The 13,362-nt window shown below is 41.6% G+C and overlaps 1 protein-coding gene across 1 annotated transcript in view; it reads right to left on the reverse strand.

Annotated features, from left to right (window-relative positions):
* The window catches only part of ro60 (Ro60, Y RNA binding protein), a 65,511-nt gene extending 52,406 nt beyond the window's left edge, over positions 1 to 13,105 (reverse strand). Inside the window, exons 1-2 of the mRNA XM_038794887.1 lie at positions 12,970 to 13,105; positions 8,139 to 8,751 (exon numbers count right to left, since the gene is read on the reverse strand). Of these exons, the coding sequence (XP_038650815.1) occupies positions 8,139 to 8,751; positions 12,970 to 13,017 (661 nt within the window). The 5' untranslated portion in view covers positions 13,018 to 13,105. The remainder of the gene's footprint in view (positions 1 to 8,138; positions 8,752 to 12,969) is intronic.
* Positions 13,106 to 13,362: the final 257 nt, after the last annotated feature.

The following is a 13,362-nucleotide window of genomic DNA, read 5'->3' on the forward strand; positions in this document are numbered from 1 at the left end:
GAATACCTAGAGAGCTGCCCCGATTGCAATAAAGAATATTCTGAAGTACGGACGTGTTCGAGACCGTTTCTTCCAGACTGAGAGACAAGTGAATTAGAGACGCATTCACACAGGCAGGAAAATAGAGTTAAGGCCACAATCAGAACAGCCATAATCTATCTTGTTCAATGGAAAAGCTGTTCTTTTTTGGATGTCTAGTTAAAAGTTGAATATTGTATTTATCATAAAGGTTTTGTCTGAGAAATACCAAAGCCCTATTTTTTCCTTCTCTTCTGCCATTACTAATCTCACCTTTGCTTCTGCCATTGCTAGTCTCTCCTTTTCCTTTGCTTCTATTTCCAATTTCTTCATTTTTGTTTGTAATTGAATTCTAGCTAATTCTAATGATTCAGGTTGTGTCCTGGCAAATTTAAATATTGAGCAATGACTTATATTATCACTACCTGCCTCACCCCTTTTGATAAGATTAGCTACAGCTTCTCCACCAAACCCAAAAGTTTTGCTTTAGTCTCCCTTTGCAAGCCGTCCCTAGTAATAGCTTACACACCAGGAACATCTTTACAATTGAAAGAACCATCCCAGGTCACTCCCTCTTTAAATTTCAAGAATGCAATCGTTCCACACACACTCATTGTCTTTAAGTTCAATAACCCCAAGCCAAACAAAGAACTATGTTTAAGAATCTGGGGCAAGCCCCCACGTATATTACGATCCCAGACCAGATCTCAACAGTGGCTTGGATACTGGACCAAAAATCACTATTTTAGTCAGCACAGTGGCACAGTGGTTAGTACTGCTGCTTCACATTGCCAGGGATTTGGGTTTGATTCCTGGCTTTGGTCACCGCCTGTGTGGAGTCTGCACGCTCACCCAGTGTCTGTGTGGGTTACCTCCGGATGCTCCGGTTTCCTCCTGCAAAGTCCCAAAAGCCATGCTTGTTAGCTGAATTAGACATTCTGAATTCTCCCTCAGTGTGAGAATGTGAAGCAAGGGTTAACAGCTAGAACAAGCCAGAATTAATGGGATACATTAGTGGAAAGTTACAAATAAGGGAGTTGTTATTGAATTTGTGAGCCAACTCATGACTGTAAGCCGAATAGCCTTGAGAAACAAGGAAGGTGGCTGGATGACAGAATATGAAATGTGGGAGCCGTTGATACTGTGGCTGTACACCTGCTGTTTTTGCTAAAACTACTATATACTCATGTGCCAATAGATAACCTCAAAGTCTGTAAAATCATGTATCGAAATTATGGCAATAACAAGTTAATCATGTATTGGATCTATGGTAAAAACAAGCTATGCTTTGTAATGGGGGCAAGCTCAAGTGAATGCAAGGGACAGCCCTCTTAAAAAAACATATAAAGAAAGGATGTTTTGAGCAATACTTTGGCACTCTCAGAAGTGGTTCTTTGGAATACCTAGAGGGCTGCCCCGATCGCAATAAAGAATATTCTAAAGTACGAACGTGTTCGAGACCATTTCTTCCGGACTGAGAGACAAGTGAATTAGAGACACATTCACAAGTGTACCTGAACAGGCGCTGTGGTGTGGTGACCAGGGGATTTTCACAGTGGCTTAATTGCAGTTTTATTGTAAGCCTACTTGTGACATTAATAAAGATTATTATTTTTTAAGACTGTGCAGAAAGAATGATTCACTCCAGGAGTGAATGCATGAACAAAAAAATAGGGCTTTAGTATTTGTAAAACAAAACCTTTATTATAAATACAATATTAAACTTTTAACTTCAACCCCAAAAAAGAACAGCTTATAATTGCCCCTTAACACAACTATACAATTTTCCATTAAACAACAAGAACAGAAACGTACAGCTCTTAATCCAGTTTAAAATTATCAGGGCATAGAGTAATTCTTGTGGTACAGAACAGATTCTGGCTCTTGTTAGAATCCCTTCAGACTCTGACTGAATATCTTCAAATCTTCTTCAACTTGGTCATTTCAGCGTCTTCCTTGCCTTCGACTTTCAAATAATTACACTTTTCCCCCCTTATCCTACTGAGAAAGAAAACCGCCTTTATCTGTGGTCTAAAAACACAAGGGCTGCCAGATCAGACATAATTTCCAAAAGCCTTTATTCCAAAACCCTGTCTCTCTCCACTGTTTTCTCCATAGCTGCCTCTCTCCACAGTTTCTCAAAATGTCTGCCTAGATTCTCTGGCTTCACCCAATAATGGCTTCATCTCTTCAAGCTAAAAAAACACATTCTCTCTGCAGGCTGCAAAGCACTGATTCTCCAGCGTCCTATCCAGGCAAACTTCTATGCATTAGCTCAGACTGAAAAACATATTCCTTCGTCAATTGCTCCTGCTGGCTGCTACAAATGACCCAGATCCTGCAGATCAGAATTATATTTTACACCTCGACCACTGCATACAAGCACATTCTAAACCCAGGCTTTTAACCCTTAAATTGTGCCCATATTTAGAAGTCAATATTCCCAAAATGTTCAATTATCACACACTTGGTGTAATAAGAACATAAGAACTAGGAGCAGGAGTAGGCCATCTGGCCCCTCGAGCCTGCTCCGCCATTCAATTAGATCATGGCTGATCTTTTGTGGACTCAGCTCCACTTTCCGGCCCGAACACCATAACCCTTAATCCCTTTATTCTTCAAAAAACTATCTATCTTTACCTTAAAAACATGTAATGAAGGAGCCTCAACTGCTTCACTGGGCAAGGAATTCCATAGATTCACAACCCTTTGGGTGAAGAAGTTCCTCCAAACTCAGTCCTAAATCTACTTCCCTTATTTTGAGGCTATGTCCCCTAGTTCTGCTGTCACTCGCCAGTGGAAACAACCTGCCCGCATCTATCCTATCTATTCCCTTCATAATTTTAAATGTTTCTATAAGATCCCCCCTCATCCTTCTAAATTCCAATGAGTACAGTCCCAGTCTACTCAACCTCTCCTCATAATCCAACCCCTTCAGCTCTGGGATTACCCTAGTGAATCGCCTCCGCACACCCTCCAGTGCCAGTACGTCCTTTCTCAAGTAAGGAGACCAAAACTGAACACAATACTCCAGGTGTGGCCGCACTAACACCTTATACAATTGCAACATAACCTCCCTAGTCTTAAACTCCATCCCTCTAGCAATGAAGGACAAAATTCCATTTGCCTTCTTAATCACCTGTTGCACTTGTAAACCAACCTTCTGTGACTCATGCACTAGCACACCCAAGTCTCTCTGAACAGCGGCATGCTTTAATATTTTATCGTTTAAATAATAATCCCGTTTGCTGTTATTCCTACCAAAATGGATAACCTCACATTTGTCAACATTGTATTCCATCTGCCAGACCCTAGCCTATTCACTTAACCTATCCAAATCCCTCTGCAGACTTCCAGTATCTTCTGCACTTTTCGCTTTACCACTCATCTTAGTGTCATCTGCAAACTTGGACACATTGCCCTTGGTCCCCAACTCCAAATCATCTATGTAAATTGTGAACAATTGTGGGCCCAACACGGATCCCTGAGGGACACCACTAGCTACTGATTGCCAACCAGAGAAACACCCATTAATCCCAACTCTTTGCTTTCTATTAATTAACCAATCCTCTATCCATGCTACTACTTTACCCTTAATGCCATGCATCTTTATCTTATGCAGCAACCTTTTGTGTGGCACCTTGTCAAAGGCTTTCTGGAAATCCAGATATACCACATCCATCGGCTCCCCGTTATCTACTGCACTGGTAATGTCCTCAAAAAATTCCACTAAATTAGTTAGGCATGACCTGCCCTTTACGAACCCATGCTGCGTCTGCCCAATGGGACAATTTCTATCCAGATGCCTCGCAATTTCTTCCTTGATGATAGATTCCAGCATCTTCCCTACTACCGAAGTTAAGCTCACTGGCCTATCATTTCCTGCTTTCTGCCTACCTCCTTTTTTAAACAGTGGCGTCACGTTTGCTAATTTCCAATCCACCGGGACCACCCCAGAGTCTAGTGAATTTCGGTAAATTATCACTAGTGCATCTGCAATTTCCCTAGCCATCTCTTTTAGCACTCTGGGATGCATTCCATCAGGGCCAGGAGACTTGTCTACCTATAGCCCTATTAGCTTGCCCATCACTCCCTCCTTAGTGATAACAATCCTCTCAAGGTTCTCACCTGTCATAGCCTCATTTCTATCAGTCGCTGGCATGTTATTTGTGTCTTCCACTGTGAAGACCGACTCAAAAAACCTGTTCAGTTCCTCAGCCATTTCCTCATTTCCCATTATTAAAACTCCCTTCTCATCCTCTAAAGGACCAATATTTACCTTAGCCACTCTTTTTTGTCTTATATATTTGTAAAAACTTTTACTGTCTGTTTTTATATTCTGAGCAAGTTTACTCTCATACTCTATCTTACTCTTCTTTATAGCTTTTTTAGTAGCTTTCTGTTGCCCCCTAAAGATTTCCCAGTCCTCTAATCTCCCAGCAATCTTTGCCACTTTATATGCTTTTTCCTTCAATTTGATACTCTCCCTTATTTCCTTAGATATCCACGGTCGATTTTCCCCCTTTCTTCCGTCCTTCCTTTTTGTTGGTATAAACCTTTGCTGAGCACTGTGAAAAATCGCTTGGAAGGTTCTCCACTGTTCCTCAACTGTTCCACCATAAAGTCTTAGCTCCCAGTCTACCTTAGCTAGTTCTTCTCTCATCCCCTTGTAATCTCCTTTGTTTAAACACAAAACACTAGTATTTGATTTTACTTTCTCACCCTCCATCTGTATTTTAAATTCCACCATATTGTGATCGCTCCTTCCGAGAGGATTCCTAACTGTGAGATCATGAATCAATCCTGTCTCATTACACAGGACAAGATCGAGGACCGCTTGTTCCCTCGTAGGTTCCATTACATACTGTTCTAGGAAACTATCGCGGATACATTCTATAAACTCCTCCTCAAGGTTGCCTTGACCGACCTGGTTAAACCAATCGACATGTAGATTAAAATCCCCCATGATAACTGCTGTACCATTTCTACATGCATCAGTTATTTCTTTGTTTATTGCCTGCCCCACCATATCGTTACTATTTGGTGGCCGATAGACTACTCCTATCAGTGACTTTTTCGCCTTACTATTCCTGATTTCCACCCAAATGGATTCAACCTTATCCTCCATAGCACCGATGTCATCCCTTACTATTGCCCGGATGTCATCCTTAAATAACAGAGCAACACCACCTCCCTTACCATCCACTCTGTCCTTCCGAATAGTTTGATACCCTTGGATATTTAACTCCCAGTCGTGACCATCCTTTAACCATGTTTCAGTAATGGCCACTAAATCATAGTCCTTATAATGGTACACAGCCTTCTCTTCTAGATGATGAACTGATCCGATCCTGATCATTTCATGCACAACAATAAGAAGGCCTTGAGGTCTTACTTTAGCAATGTATGCAGTCTAGTCACACAACTCATAGATGTCATAGATGTTTACAGCATGGAAACAGTCCCTTCGGCCCAGCTTGCCCATGCTGCCCAGTTTCTATCACTAAGCTCGTCCCACTTGGCCGCATTTGGCCCATATCCCTCTATACCCACCCTGCCCATGTAACTGTCTTAACTTTTTTAAACGACAAAATTGTACCCGGCTCTACCAGTGGCTCTGGCAGCCCATTCCAGATGTTCACCACCCTTTGTGTGAAAACATTTCCCCTAAGGTCTCTTTTGTATCTCTCCCCTCTCACCTTAAACCTATGCCTTCTAGATCTAGACTCATCTACCTTTGGGAAAAGATGTTGACTATCTACCTTATCTAAGCTCTCATTATTTTATAGACCTCTATAAGATCACCCCTAAGCCTCCTTCGCTCCAGGGAAAAAAGTCCCAACCTATCCAGCCTCTCCTTATAACTCAGACCATCAAGTCCTGGTAGCATCCTCATAAATCTCTTCTGCACTCTGTCTAGTTTAACAATATCCTTCCTATAATAGGGTGACCAGAACTGAACACAGTATTCCATGTGTGGTCTTACCAATGTCTTGTACAATTTCAACAAGATGTCCCAATTCCTGTATTCAATATTCTGACCAATAAAACCTGGCATACTGAATGCCTTCTTCACCTCCCTGGCCACCTGTGATTCCACCTTCAAGTAGCTATGAACCTGTACTCCTAGATCTCTTTGTTCTGTAACTCTCCCTAACTCACGACCATTAATTGAGTAAGTCCTGCCCTGACTTGATCTACCAAAATGCATCACCTTACATTTATCCAAATTAAACTCCATCTGCCATTCATTGGTCCATTGACCCAACTGGTCAAGATCCTGTTGCAATCTTATATAACCTTCTTCACTATCCACTATGCCATCAATCTTGGTATCATCTGCAAACTTGCTAACCATGCCTCTACATTCTCATCAAAATCATTAATATAACAAATAACAGTGGACCAGCTCTGATCCCTGAGGCACACCGCTGGTCACAGGCCTCCAGTTTGAAAAACAACCCTCCACAACCACCCTTTGGCTTCAGTCGCCAAGCCAATTTTGTATCCAATTGGCTAAATCGCCCTGGATTCCATGAGATTTAACCTTTTGCAACAACCTACCATGCGGTACCTTGTCAAAGGCCTTGCTAAAGTCCATGTAGACAACATCAACTGTACTGCCCTCATCTACCTTCTTGGTTACCTCTTCAAAAAACTAAACCAAATTCGTGAGACATGACTTTCTCCTTACAAAGCCATGCTGAATTTCCCTAATTAGCCCTCGCCTGTCTAAATGCCTGAAGAACCTGTCTCAGAAAACCTTCTAACAATTTACCCACGACAGAAGTAACTGTATTGGCTGAGGTTGCAAAGAGTCTGCAATTGTTTGTTTCTCCACCTCCTCCCCCAGCATCAGTCATAGTTGCATGGTCCAAAATAATATTTGAGTACCAGAACCACCAAGTTTTATTTAAAACTTTAAAAGTTATTTTCATGGTTATTTAATAGTGGCACCAAAGGCATATTCAAATAACAAAAACAAGATTAGCAAACTAGTCAATTAACAAACTAGACACAAGATACAGGCAGACAGAGTATGTGTCTGCCCTCCTCCAATATCAATTCTCACTTGCAAGGTAAGAATACAGTCATTCAACTCCGCGATCAATGAATGACAGGACCCACTGCAATTTGAAAATCCACGATTAGCCCATCTAGGGCACAATTACAAAAGGGAAGAACATTTTAATTATTAGCTGGTCAATCACCCTAGCCAATTTGAGATATTAAAGAGAACAATTGATTAAAAACATAAGGATACTTGGATATCTTTAACCAGAAAATGGCTGGAACACAAAGATTGGAAAAAAAAGATGGGAAAGTGAATATTAAATTTAAATTCATGGGGTACAAACTACTGCTTTTAATGAAAAAGAGAAAAAAAAATCAAAGACGTGTAGAAGTTGAAAGCACGATGAATCAGAATATACAAAAGGTAAAAATGAGAACAGCAAACAGAATTCCACAATATGTACAGAAATTTTACATGTATTAAAAAATAGCAGAAAAAGTACAAAGCAAGTCACTTTAAAAGAACACCTGTCATAGACACATGGGAGGAAACCTGAACTTGACAACATCTGATACTGCTAGAACAATAAAGACTACAGGAAATGGCAAAGTCCCAACTCGCAAGCATGCACTTTCAATAAGATGAATCTAAATATTGTAGCATGCAGAAGGTCGTTAAGGACCACTGATTTAATGAACAGGTAGCTTTTACCAGACCTTTATCTCCCAAATCAGCTTACACTGCAATATCTTAAACATAAATAATTATTTTGGAAAAATCTTCAATCACATTCACCCAAAGTCTAACCGAGACAGCGTTTGTTAAGTGTAACACTGATATCAAAGACTCAAACGCAATACACAGCCTATACCAAGTTAACTGGACTCAGCTAGGACAGCAGTCTAAACATTGCATCTGGAAAATGCTGATATATGAACATTAGATGGGAACAAGACTGGCCTCAAGCTTACCACAGAATAACTTGCTGGTACCCATGGAACTATACCCCAGTGAGAATTCTCAATTTCACAAGAGGTGCTGAAAATGTTAGGATGGGGGAAGAGAGAAAAAAAAAATCAGTGCTACGCAATATTTTGTAATTCACCTTCATTAGCTGGCTTCAGATGTGACAACCGAAGCAAATCTTTGTGCGACCATCCTGCTCTTCGCTTGTACTTTGTAACTGCCATTGCAATAGCCATCCCATCTTTACTGTTGTACCAGTTTGCCACTGCTTTCCTCAACGCTCTTCCCCATATACCACATTTCATCCCTCCGCTGAGATCCTTTCGAAACTGTATATATGTAAATAGGTGGGTAGGTATATGACAGACTTCAGCCAGAACTTTGTATGCAGCTTGTTTTGTGGAAGTATCTGAGCTCTGTGTGCAAAGAGCCAAAGCGAACAAAGTAGGATCTTGTGTGGCCACTCTTCCTTCAACACTGAATGTCTTTATTTCCTGGACAACTTCAGCCCCTTTACCTTCTTCTATCAATCTCAATACGGCCTCAGCATTTTCTTTCTTAAGCTTTTCTTCATTGATATAGTATGTCCCACTCTCAGAACCAAAACAGAGAAACCGGCGCAGGCGGACCACGTCAGTCACTTGCCACACAGAACCGCCTTCAGACTTTAGTGCCTGGTCATTCAATAGTTCTGTTTGGTGCACTTCAGACTCTGATGACATTCGAACAGCTTTGAGTCCATCTGTGATACACTGTTGAATGGAAAAATATATACTTTATGAATACCAATATCTTTACAAAAAAAAGACATTTATTTATTTTTCTATTGCTGGAGCAAGTAACATAAAATTTACAGGACCGTAACAGACATTATCCTTAACTGGTCTATAATCACACATTTCTCCTCCCATGCTACCATCTAAACTAATCAGTATATTCTCATCTCCTTCATGTACGTACCTCAGTTCCCTTCCAAAGCATATGCTATTTGCCTTCATTGTAGCATGCATGACTTTATGTAAACCATTATTTGATTATCTGGCCACCTAAACTTGAGCACTAACAATACAGTGCTAAGAACAAATCAAATCAATTGATGCTGAAATCACCTTTAAAAAAAACAAAACTGTCTCTGAAAAACTGACAGATTCCAAGAAAATAAACCAGGATTTCAAGAAAATAAACCAGGATTTCTGTAGGATTAGCGGATTAACATGGGGTTTCATTTCTCTCTTTGATTCATTGCAAAATTACTAAGGGTAATTAATTGATAACATTAGAGTTTTGCACAAAATTTAAAGTTGAATCCGTAATTATGGAGGGTCCCCGAGGAAAGTAAGTTGTAACTATACTGAAGTTACCAGCCTCAAATCACATTCATGGAGTGGCAAGAGCATTAAGAGCAAAACTGCAATGCCAATTGTGCTTTGTTCATGTCAGTGTTCATGCACTATGGAGCTTTACCCACTGAACAAATTGTTTTCAATGTTGGGAAAGTCTGCTTTCTCATAATATTAAAGAGTGTTCACGCACAGTTGAGAGAGGTTCCAGGAGGTACTACAAAAGAGTAGGCTACACCATGTACAAGCTCAAGCCAGTGAGAACTAGTCTCTGAATGTGGTCTCACACTGCTCAAGATTGATGCATTGGTGGTTCAGATCAGGATCTGGCTCTAAGTAAGTTCGCTAAACTTATGTTGATAGATGTCCAAATCTGATGCAAGAGTAATAGTATAAATGTTACATTTTATTATCCTTCTGAGAATCAGAAATATATAAAGATCAGATAGTACACACAAACTGTTATTTGTTTAGCTCTTCTACTGAACAAAGTTATATTCCAAGAGCTCCAACAAAGAAAATCATGTGTTACAAGAAGAATTTCCTTTTCAACACCCCTGCTTACAATAAATGCAATGCCAATGTGACAGTTTGCAACAATCACATCAGAATCACGAAGACTGTGGGTTCAAGACCCAGCACCTGACTGCATCATCTATCCTGGACTAACAGTACATTGCAACAGTACTGTGGATTATGAATGCTCCCTTCTCCAGGTAAATTGTTGAACTGACCCCATTGGCAGGATCTCATGCTTTGGTTGTGCACGAGAAAAGCCAGGCAGGTTCTGGCCAACATGTCTACCTCAAATGCATTACCGCAAAGATTAACTGATTTACTTGTTAATGCACTACGAAGCAACTCAAGTTTGATGCAATAAGATCCTAAAAAAATGTAATTCTTGAGTTTAACCAAAATAATTTTAACTAAATAAGATGCCCAAGAACTGAGATTGCCTTCTGTTGTCACTTTGTCACGATGAGAAATATTTCTTGGCTATCCAAGAAAAACAATAAAGACTAATTATATACATGGGTCACACAGAGTACCAAATATTGTTCAACACTTTTGTTTACGGGAATTCCCTGTAATAAGAATTGGGTGATACATTTTCAAGCTGACAGCTATTGTAGTCACTACCCATTGTTGCTGCATTTCCGTCAATATTATCAGTTCTTCATTTCTTGTCAGCCCCATTTTTATGACTAGATTTCCAGTAGATTCACAAAATGACTAGGAGTCCCCCATAAGGACACTTTCTATTGTGTCAGCCATGGTACAGTTGTTGGCACTCCCACTTCTGAATCAAAGCTTCTTTAGGATAGGAGCACACAAATTTGGGCTGACACTGAAGATAGGCTATACCATCAGATCTGCTGCCTTTCAGATGAAATGTGAAACCGAGACCCTTTCTGATGGATGTACACGATCCCGTGGCACTATTTCAAAGATGAACAGGAGGTCATCCCTGGTATCTTGACCATTATTCCTCAATGAGCAGCACCAAAAAAAAGCAGATTATCTGGTCATTATCACATTGTTGCTTGTGGGGGCTTGCCATCCATGTTTCCTACACTGCAACAATGAGTACACTTCAAAAGTACTTCATTGACTATAAAGCACTTTAAGACGTCCAATTGTCATGAAAGGTGCTATATAATTGCAAGTCTTTATTTTTGCACTTAGAAATGTTTGTCATCAATACTGCATTACATTATGAATGATTTAATGTGCAGAGTAATGTGTATATACCTTTCATACATAAACAGCTGAAGGATGATAAAAGATTTACAGTAGCATAGCAAACTGCACACACCAAGAACACATTTGAAACTGGGGTGTAAAATTATTTGGTCAAATCAACTGGAAAATTATTTAGTCAACTCAACTGGAAAACTTGCCCTGTATTTAGAGTATAGAACATACAATGCAAGGAGGCCGTTTGGTCCATCGAGTCTGCACCGACCCACTTCCACCCTATCCCCTGTAACCCAATAACTCATCCTAACCTTTTTGGTCACTAAGGGTAATTTATCATGGCCAATCCGCCTATCCTGCACATCTTTGGACTGTGGGAGGAAACCAGAGCACCCAGAGGAAACCCACGCAGACACAGGGAGAACGTGCAGATTCTGCACGGACAGTGACCCAGCGGGGAAATCGAACCTGGGACCCTGGCGCTGTGAAGCCACAGTGCTATCCACTTGTGCTACCATAACCCAAATGCTCATAGGGTTATAAAATGTACAACTAACAGTTATATGATATGATGTGGGCAGCACGGTAGCATGGTGGTTAGCATAAATGCTTCACAGCTCCAGGGTCCCAGGTTCGATTCCCTGCTGGGTCACTGTCTGTGCGGAGTCTGCACGTCCTCCCCGTGTGTGCGTGGGTTTCCTCCGGGTGCTCCGGTTTCCTCCCACAGTCCAAAGATGTGCGGGTTAGGTGGATTGGCCATGCTAAATTGCCCGTAGTGTCCTAAAAAGTAAGGTTGGGGGTTACGGGTATAGGGTGGATACGTGGGTTTGAGTAGGGTGATCACGGCTCGGCACAACATCGATGGCCGAAGGGCCTGTTCTGTGCTGTACTGTTCTATGCCGGCGTTGGACTGGGGTGAGCACAGTAAGAAGTCTTACAACACCAGGTTAAAGTCCAACAGGTTTGTTTCAAACACGAGCTTTCGGAGCGCAGCTCCTTCCTCAGGTGAATGGCGAGGTTATATGTTATATGATAAGGAGAGAATAAATCAGGCCTCCTTTGCGTGCTGATTGACATTTCTCAGGATGCTTAAAAAAAAAAATTGTCCCTATCGTTTCAGTTTAGGCATTACAAAGAAACATACTAATCTGTCAGCACACCTTTAGTGAATTAACTGTGAATGAGCATCCTGATATGGCATTTCCACAGGTTGGCAATGGTCCTGTTTCTTTTTAAGTGTCTTTATGATTTTAAATACAATTAGTACAAATGTTTCTGTACATGCTACAAGAATTCAGAAGATAACACCACATGAGCTGCACAACGATTCTACATATGGTAAGCTCTTACTCTTATTGTCAGAGCTTTGGGGCTTCAAAAAGTATTGGGGCTTCAAACACCATTTCATCAGAGTACTTTTACATTATTTTACTTCAAGATTGTGACCCAGTGAACAGTGAAAATAGTTGGAATGTTCTTGAATTTCCTTAGGCTTGAATTTCAAAGGCATTGCTATTAATGAAAATTTAAAAACACAGCGTGATGGCATATTTGATGGATATACGAAGCAGGCAGTGATGTAAATGGCCCAATGTTCTGATCCCTATTGCCAGGCGAAGGGGGCAGTGGGGAGATTTCGCTCTCTGAAAGGTTGTCGGGTTCCTGACCATAACAAAAGTTTCAAGCATCAAGTCCCATCATTACCGTTTATGGTGAATATATATTATACAGCGCCTATATAAAGGTGATAAGAAAACGTTAACATCGTTCAGTCCCCTGGAGCACCAGAGGCCTGTCTGCTCCCGGTCAGCAGCGAATGAATCACGACAACAGCTTGGGTCCTTGGGGGGGGGGGGGGGGGGCAGTTTAAACCCCCGGTTAAACAGACCGCATGTTCCCAGTGACACCCAGAAAACAAGATATACGGATTACCTCCATGCTGCGATCCCTATCGTTGGACATGCCGCGGGTATGGTGCATACACAGCTCCCGGTGAGCCCCTCGCTCCCCTCCCTTCCTGCCCTCACTCAGACTCTCCTCTCCCACAGCCGCCCGTTGCCACAGCAACATCCGGGCTTCCAACGCTTCGCTGACGTCATCGCCAACCAATCAGCTTCTTCGCTCTCGGTTGCCCTTGGGGGGGGGGGGGGGGGGGGGAAACGGCACCGCAGCGCCTCCCGCGGCCACTGTGGGAACGGCCGCAGGCTTCGCCTTCTCCGCTCTGCACATTTGGCGACCACACATTTCCCAGTGGGGCGCAGCAGGATTAATGCAGTGAAAGAGATCTTAGGGCCCACATTGACTTATTCATCCAGAAAGAGTTTA

Source organism: Scyliorhinus canicula, chromosome 4 (genome assembly GCF_902713615.1).
Source record: "Scyliorhinus canicula chromosome 4, sScyCan1.1, whole genome shotgun sequence".
NCBI classification, from domain to species: domain Eukaryota; kingdom Metazoa; phylum Chordata; class Chondrichthyes; order Carcharhiniformes; family Scyliorhinidae; genus Scyliorhinus; species Scyliorhinus canicula.